Below are 8,889 nucleotides of genomic sequence, written 5' to 3'. Positions count from 1 at the left end.
GAAATGGAGGAGGAGAAAGGGGAGGTATTAGGTAATGAAACTGATCAATTCATGAACAAATCTGCTACAATGAAACCCACTATTTTGTATAATTAATGTACATCAATGAAATATCTATAAGGCAATGTTAGGAAAACACAAAAGTGTATAAAGAAAGAACCCAGAAGTTACAATTTTCCTATGACTCATCCTCTATGGTATTTTTGTACATATTCTTGTATGGTTTTTCCTTTACATGTATATATTCATAAAAGAGCAGGGATTTTTTTCTGCATGTGCAATTGGATTACTGAAAATATTTTATAATCTAGTTTTAGCATTTTGCATATATTTGGGAAAAAAACTTGTTTTTATGTTTCTAATTAAACCTTTGGCCACCAAATATTGAGACAAAACTCAGTAGTAGTCTGTCAGGAAAATTCACAGGTTATGATGAAAGTATATGAAAGACAGCAGTCATTTTTAACATCTATCCCAAACATTATTATAGTTGGTATCAATGTGCTCCATAAAATTCTGCCAAATTAAAATTATAGAACATAGTCAAGCTCATTACAAACTCTGTGTGATATTAATGATGTATACATACCCTGAAGAAATTGGAGATTAATATTTATTGAGTCCCTACTGTGTGTCAGGCAAAGGGCTGAAGATTTTTCAAACATTGTCTCATACATCTGTGAGTGAAAAACAAAGTTTCTAACTTTCGTGTCCATAAAATGGGGAAGAAAGATAATGTAGGTTCAAATTCCTGTAACCCAAGGAAGGAAAGACAAAGGATGAGTTATGATTAGAAATATTTAAATTAACTGTTGAGACTTTGCAAAAGCCACTGTCACCTGGAGCTGCTGGTTGCCAGGGGTCACATTCCTCAACATAGCTGTCAATAGCTAGCCCTTAGGCCACCAGCTGCTACAAGGAGTTTGCTGACCAAGATCTAAGACCAGCAGAACATTGTGCTCTGAGCACTGAAGACAAAGGATTAGGCCATAAGTTTTCCTGGTTTTTCATAATTATTCCAGTATATTTATGGGCTGAGATGGTGACTTCACATGCCATAATGGCACTGGCAAGTCCACCTACGTGGAGAAATTTGTTGATTAGAACTTCATTCTGAAATATATAGGTCCTGGCATCTTGTTCATGGCAAGTGTCAGGCTGAACACAAATGGTTCCCATTTTTCATCTGCATCACCAGAACTGAATGGTTGTGTGAGGGGCATGTGACCTTTAGGAATGTGGAAAAGGTCATGAATGTGATGGACGTCATGGTGGACTTTGGGTCTAGGAATGGCAAGACCAGCAACGAGGTCACCATAGATGACTGTGGACAACTCCAATACATCCAATTCATGTTTTGTCTCAAACAACAGACCTTCTATAGCTCAGGAGAGCACCGCTTACCCTACCTGCTTGCAATATCCTATAACCTTTATGCTTTTACTGCAGTTGTCTTTTAGGATCCAAATTTTCCTTATTCCCCTTCATGTCTAGCTGGATTGTAAAGTTTATGATTATGAAATTGAAATGAAGTTGACAAATATAAATTCACTGTTGAGTCAAGAAAAAAGGTATAACTCCTCTATTTCCCCCTTATTTTGAATATGGCAGCATGACCTTAGTGAATATTAAAATTTTATCTTCTGATGGGTTGATTATTTTGCCTTATAAAAATGCAGTGCAATTTGCTTTTACATAAAATATATTCTGTGTGCTGGCATATCAAGATTGCCTGGTGCCACTGCTTACTGTCTAGGATTCTCTGCCTTCCGCTGATCTATAGGTAATAGAAGATGCCTCCGGAACACATTTTCCTAAAGTTATAATCGGATATGCTCTGGGCTTCCATCACAAGTCATCTCAATTCAAAGTGGCATGTGATTTACTGCAGAGTTACAAGAAATGCAAATTTGATCTGGCATGTGACAAATTGAAAACTCTATTTTGCTGCCTGTGCTACAGAAGTAGTTTGCTGCTTGAATATTGTTTCATGCAATACCTTCCTGGGTAGTCTAAGTTAAGGAATCTATAGGCAGACTGTTGTTCTTGTGCTTGTGATTGACACCTTTATCCTCTAACTTAACCAACTAACATGACAAAATTGCCATGTGTTTGTGAGACCAATACCTTTGAGAGTGGTAGGATATTTCCTTATGAGTGTTTGTCTTAAAGTTAACTTCTGTCTAAGAATAACTTAGGCACTTACTTTGTTGGCTAACATGTTACCTTTGGTCTTCCCACGTATTATTTCTCTGGGTCTTCACGAAAGAGCTCTATCAGAAATATTTTTTTAAGAACATGGGCTCTGCAAGTACAAGGTTTGAATTTCAGCTTGAAGTGCTAACTGTGCTCCTTTGGAGAAGGGACTTAACTGGTCTAGGCCTCATATTCTCCACTGCTTTAGTAAATGAGCGGGGGCGGGGGATAATCATACCAGTTTATGGACTCTTTATGAAAATTAAGTCAATGCACATAAAATTCTTAGCACAATGCCTTACTCAGAGAATGAAGTCCTTAATAAACCTGTTAGGTGGGTGAGGCAAACACAAAGAAGAAAGACACAAATAAATTAAGACACTTGCCTAAGGCCATATACTTAGAACTGGGTGAGATGAGCCATTCTCATTTCAGTCTTTTTTAAAATAGACTTCTTTGCTTTCTTAATTAATCACATATGTGAATATGCAGCACTTGACTTTTAAATGTGATGTTTTGTCAACAAATATAATTATTGGGCTTCATACAGAGTAGTGAGGCAATGGAGCTGCTCCTATAACAAAACCAGTTGTGTATTCCATGCACCAACTTACAAGAGCACATACATGCATGCATCTATATCAGAATATGCCCTTCCAAGGAAACCTTAGCCCCTTTGTACACATCTTGTTCAGGTTATGACTCTGTGAGAAGTTGAGTTTCCTTGTTTTAAGAAAGAAATTATAATAGTACCTGTTTTGCAGAATTATAAAAGTTAGTAAATGCACTTCAGGGACACCCTTTACAGAGAGTCTGGCACTACTAAATTCTTGATATATCTTAGCTAATTATTTTATTTTCTTCATGACTCTATAGCTCTATGACTCTCTGCCTTGATTTTTCTTTTTGTTTGTTTGTTTCCCCCCACTAGAATTATGTTTCACAGAAGAGAGGACCTACAACAGCACTGGATACAAAGCAAGTGTCCACCTAAAATCTTATAATTTGCTAATGACTGGAGAAGAGGTCAATAGCAATAGAAAAGATAAAGAAAACCATCTATGTAAGTAAGATGGAGGAAATGAGCTATATTACCAGTTTCTTACATGAAATTCTGGGTTCATCACTAATCAGCATTTGTTTAAAAGGAGAAGCCATCAGAGGAAGTGAGCTGAAGAAATCATAAATAATTTTGATAGAGTGCAGACTGGTTACTGAATGCTTTTCTTCACTGCAGGTAGGTGTAACTTTTGTCAACACACATCTGCTCTGAGTTCAGGCTGACTTCCATGTTCCAAACCTTGGTGGCTGTCACACGTCTGTCGCTGGGATTCTTAGTGTTATAGTTCCCAGTGTCCTTGTCTCATTCCAGAATTGGAATCCAGATTTTCAGGATATCAAACTCAGCTCAGATGTGTTCAAAGACTGCCTATATGCACAGAGAAATATTAGTGTATATGAAACAATACAACTTGGCTTTGAGATGAACACACCTGGGTTAGTTTGATTTCTGTGCATGAGAAGGTCAAAAAGATTGGTGTTTTGAGGCAAACAATACAGTTGTGATTGGCACATTATCAACAGCTTCTTAAAAAGCTTCTTAAAAGTTCCTTGTTGTTATCATTCACTTATTCAAAAAAGATTTATTGAGTACCTATTATGTGCCTGAAGATGTCCTATGCACAAGATATATAAACTAAACAGACCAGATCTCCTCCTTTGTGGAGCTTAAGGGGTGGAGGGAGTGGGATTCAGAAAATAATATCTACAGTTTGAGCAGAACCCTGAATGATGGTGCCTAGATTGGATGGCTACAACTACACTCTTGGTAAGGTCAGGCCTCCTGTGCCTTGTTTAACTCTGTTGTTCTAGTATTTTGTGAAGAGCAAAGTGGGCTCATGAATCTCTTGATTCATGCTGGCAGAATATACAAATCAGTGCATACTTTTCTGAGAGAGATTCAGTTAAGTCTGGATACTAAGGGTTCTGGGCTTATAACAGATAGGACTCAAGCTTTTTGAGTTTGTGGATCTGTGTTCAAGTGGCAACAACTGGATCCAACAGAGCGCATGTGGGTGGATGCGAGGATGAGAATGAGATCATGAGTGCATGTCTTTGTCTGTGTGAGGTAACATGGAGGGCAAAGTTCTTTGGTTGTGTGTTTTTTGAAGTAAATTCTAGGTTTGTGTGTGAACCTAAGTGTAAGGTTCTGAGGGAGGTAAACCTGGCCTTGAGACTCTGTGTGAGATATAAACTTGCAGTTTGTTGTATGACCATTTTGCAAGGCAAAATCTAGAGAGATTTGCCTACCTGTGATTTATAGTGTGATTTTGTGAGGCAAATTAAAGTTGGGTGAAAGGCAAACTCTAGGGTGGTATGTATGAGGTAAAAATGGGTTTATGTGAGTCAATCCTAGGTTTGGGGGGATGTCAATGAAAAAAGATGGTCTCCCCTTCTTTCTGTGTGCATTGTATTGTGTCTGTGTAGTTCAATTCAGGAGTTTATTATGTGAAGGTGCAGGTTTGTGAGGCAGATTTTGGAACTAGTGTAATTGCGAGACAACTCAAAATCAGGATAAAGCCATCTGGGGTTACCGGTAAGACTGAGTCTCTTCTACAACCGAATTTGTACATGTTTGTTGTAAATCAGGACTTGGCTTTGAGATGAACACACCTGGGTCAGTTTGATTTCTGTGCATGAGAAGGTCAAAAAGATTGGTGTTTGTGAGGCAAACTCAGGAGCTAATGAGGGAAAAGCAGAGTTGGTCTGTGTGCATAAGGGACTAAGTTCTCCGAGTGCGAGCATTTTTAAGACATCTGAATTGTTTCTAAGTATGAAACAAGTCTGGAGCTTCTTGCGTGAGGGGGGAATGTGTGTGTGTGTGCGCGCGCGCCAAGTTTGGATTTGTGTTTGTGATGGGCACCAACACTGCGTCAGCCCGCGAGGCCACGTTAGGGCTGGGGGCGCCTGGGGAGGTGCGGCTGCTGGTTTCCTCCCGGCGGGCGGGCTAGAGGTCCCGCGAGCGAGCGAGGGAGCTCCGGGCCCCTGTGCAGCGCGCTTGCTGGCTGACTGGCTGGCTGGCTCGCTGGGGACAGGCAGGAATCGGAGCAGCACTGCCGCCTCTGGCGCGAAGGCTCAGGCGCCTCCTCCCGCCCCAGTCACTGTGGCTCGGCGCACGCTGCCGCCGGCTGCCCTTTCCGTCTCTGGGGAAGAAAACCCGCCGGCTGCTGTAGTGCTTGAACCATGGCCTCGGGACGAAGAGGCTGGGACAGTTCCCACGAGGATGATCTGCCCGTGTACCTGGCCAGGCCGGGCACCACCGACCAGGTCCCGCGGCAGAAGTACGGCGGCATGTTCTGCAACGTGGAGGGCGCCTTCGAGAGCAAGACTCTGGATTTCGATGCTCTGAGCGTGGGGCAGCGGGGCGCAAAGACTCCCCGGAGCACCCAGAGCAGCGGCCGCGGCTCAGGGACCCGGCCCGGGGTCGAGGGAGACACCCCGCGCAGGGTCCAAGGCCGGGAGGAAAGCAGGGAGCCCGCGCCCACGTCGCCCGCGCCCGCCGGAGTGGAGATCCGGAGCGCCACAGGCAAGGAGGTGTTGCAGAACCTCGGTCCGAAGGACAAGGTAAGGGAGCCCAGTTCCCTTCTCTGCCTGCGGGGTCCCCTTCTCCAGCCCTGGCCGCCATGGCCGGGGCGCAACTTTCTCGCGCTCACTTTCCAAGGGGATGGGCGACCAGAGGGAGGAAAAGGGCATCCTCTGCTGAGCGCAGCATGACCTTTAGTCTGGTCCCTGGGTTCACACGTGCAACATTTTCCTATGCGCACTGTAAGGGTCTCAACCCCACTGCCCCACTCCGCTTCCCTACTCCTGCTTCCCTGCCGCACCCCTGGGCCATTAGTTCTGGGTGGGTGTGTCAGCCGGATCAGCCTGGGCAGGCTTAGAGATTTCAGACCTTCCCTCTGTCTGAGTAACCAGCAGCACAATTGTCTTGGCCCCCTTTGCCCCCAATTTAAATCTCAACTCAGGTCATCAGGGCAGAGGGCAATCTGATTCTAGGAAAATGGGGTCATCTCCATAGTGCCCGGATGAAAGTACAGGATGGGCGGTCTCCCCTTTCACTGTTCAAACATCAGCTCTGTGCCTGAAACTTTTGGGTGTGGAGCCACTAAACACCCGAATCATTTTGCTTCGCTTCAGTCCTAGCACATTTCACATCTGTGCTTGTGAAGAGTATATTTGTACATAGCTTGGCACAAGACTGGGCATCACAGGGATCCAGCTGTCTCTGCAAGAATACTATTGTATTTTTTAAAATAGAAGAGGGTCTTAAGAGTGCACAAGCTGTAAATTCTCTGCTGCTTTTACACGTGCTTAAGCCAGTTTCTTCTGAATTTTAGAGAAACTCTTGCCACACCAAGCTGATGGGAAGGATGGCATTGGGATCAGCATGCTCTGATTTTTGTGTCTATTTCATAGAAAATCAGAACCATGGTTCAGAAAATGCAAGGCCTAGGCGGGACTGGAGGATTCAAAGTTAAAACTGACACTTTTGAGTTGATGAACTATAATAATCAGATGCCCTTACCAGTGTCTAGGTAATGGCTGCAAAATCCATTCGCATATATTATTCTGCTTTAATACCATCATGAATAATAACCTGAAATGGAAATGTCTGCCTCAGAACAATTACAGTTAATGCTTATCCAGTTCTTAGTTGTTTTTCCATTAAAAGGCAGTGAGCCAGTGAAAGGATAGTATCTCTCCCCTGATTGATTTTCAAAAGTTTAAAAAAACAAACTTTTAGCTACTGACTCCACAAGGGAACTCAAGTACTGAAATCAGTGCTGTTTAAAGGTGCCATTTGTGAAACAATGTCAGTGTCTCTTGGAGTCACTCATTTAGTTTGTGATTTTCACATCTTCCTTTGAATGTAAGATTCTTTTAGGCGCTACCCATATACCCTTTTAGGGAAAACTTCTCTGATATTTTGGAAAGGCTTTGACTGACTTGTTAACTGAAGAATAGCCCTATATAGATAAGTGATTGCCTGTTTGGGGGTTTGACTTGATCAGCACTGAAATGTTCCCTTCCTGGCTCTCAGGGGCGGGAGAAGTGATGGAAAAGGTCAGTAACAATTGCTGTGAGTCAGTCTATTCCCTTTGCTGGAACACCCCTGATGTAAGCCAGATAATATGCCTGGTTTGCAAGATTGAAGAATGGTAACTAGAGAAAGGAAAAATGTTTCTCCTTTAAACCCAGCAATTCTCCCGTTTTCCTCCCTTTTGTAAACCCTATACTTTTGGCTTCTAATTGAAAAATAATAATACAACCTAAGCATCAGCAGGATTTCTAGTGGTACATGGTTATTTGTAAGTTGAGGCTTGCTGTCATCCTGGCCATGTTATTATCCCTAATTTGGTTGAATCACACTGTTAAAAAAAAAATCAGAGGTTATCTAGTTCTGAACTTGATTGCTGTTTCCTTGAGGATAGGGATTGTGTGTTTGGATTTCTCTTTGTGACTGGAATGCCTGGCACATTGCAGGTATTCAATAAATGTTTGATACCTCGAACTCCCTTAATTAAAACATCTGTTTTGCTATATAGATGCAAAATGACAATCTGGCATCTGATTAAATACTGCCATCATTAGGGAGCTCACTACCTCTTGAAGCAACTTTTGGACAAATTTTATTAAAAAAAAAAAAAAAAAAAAAAGACCCCAATCTAACCATCTGTACTTTCTACAAATTGTTCTTAGTTCTTAAACAACAGATGTATTTCATTTTTCTGAGATATTTTGATGATTTGGGGGTGGGTACCAGGGATTGAACTCAGGGGCACTCAGCCACTGAGCCACATTCCCAGCCCTGTTTTGTATTTTATTTAGAGACAGGGTCTCACTGAGTTGCCTAGCGCCTTGCTTTTGCTGAGACTGGCTTTGAACTCAAGATCCTTGTGCCTCAGTTTTTTTATAATTTTAAGTATGTAGGTTCTTGTGTCTGTCTGAAAGGTAGAGTGATGCTTTAGTAAAAAACCAATCCCCAAAACTCAGAGGCTTAAAGAAATAGCCTGTTTCTTGCTCTGGCTACTTGTCCCACATGGGTCATCAGGGAAGCACTTTTCATTATTGCCCCTCAGAGACCTCAATTAACAGAGGCTCCATCTCTGCACCTTTGCAGATGGAAGAGTATGTATGCAGACACTTAAACTCTTTTGAAAGTGATGAACATGATGTAAGCTCACATTTCATTGGCTAAAGCAGATCATGTGACCATACGCAACTGTAAAGGAACTGGGGGGAAGTGCCATGATCCTTCAAGACTACAAATATTTGGCAAATCGCTCTAATATCCCTCCCTGATCGGAGGATGGGCTACTGGGGGGGAAAGCCGGCCTAGCCCTTAGGAGTTGTGAGATTGTAAGCACGGAGCTTAGTTTCCTTGGGCCTCAGTTTTTTCACCTGCAAAATGAGGATAACTGTGACTACTTTTTACATGATAAGTACTCATAATATATTTGCAATTACAGTTACTCTGCATATGTTTAAAGGCAGTTATCACATTTTCCCTAAATTTCTCTTTGTCAACCTTATTCCCAGTGTCTTCAGCTCTCTCTCTTTTTTAATTACAACTTTTTTTTTTTGGCTGTAGATGGACCTTATTTATTTATATGTGGTGCTGAGAATGGAACT

The 8,889-nt window shown here is 42.2% G+C and overlaps 1 protein-coding gene across 1 annotated transcript in view; it reads left to right on the top strand.

Moving 5' to 3' along the window:
* The first annotated feature begins 5,275 nt into the window (after window positions 1-5,275).
* Window positions 5,276-8,889, top strand: part of Dpysl3 (dihydropyrimidinase like 3) — a 106,591-nt gene continuing 102,977 nt past the window's right edge. The window contains exon 1 of the mRNA XM_047556406.1: window positions 5,276-5,820. Coding sequence (XP_047412362.1) covers window positions 5,440-5,820 — 381 coding nt within the window. The 5' untranslated portion in view covers window positions 5,276-5,439. The remainder of the gene's footprint in view (window positions 5,821-8,889) is intronic.

Source organism: Sciurus carolinensis, chromosome 6, assembly GCF_902686445.1.
Source record: "Sciurus carolinensis chromosome 6, mSciCar1.2, whole genome shotgun sequence".
NCBI classification, from domain to species: domain Eukaryota; kingdom Metazoa; phylum Chordata; class Mammalia; order Rodentia; family Sciuridae; genus Sciurus; species Sciurus carolinensis.
Note: the sequence above shows the minus strand (reverse complement) of the source record. Positions and strands in the feature narration are given on the sequence as shown.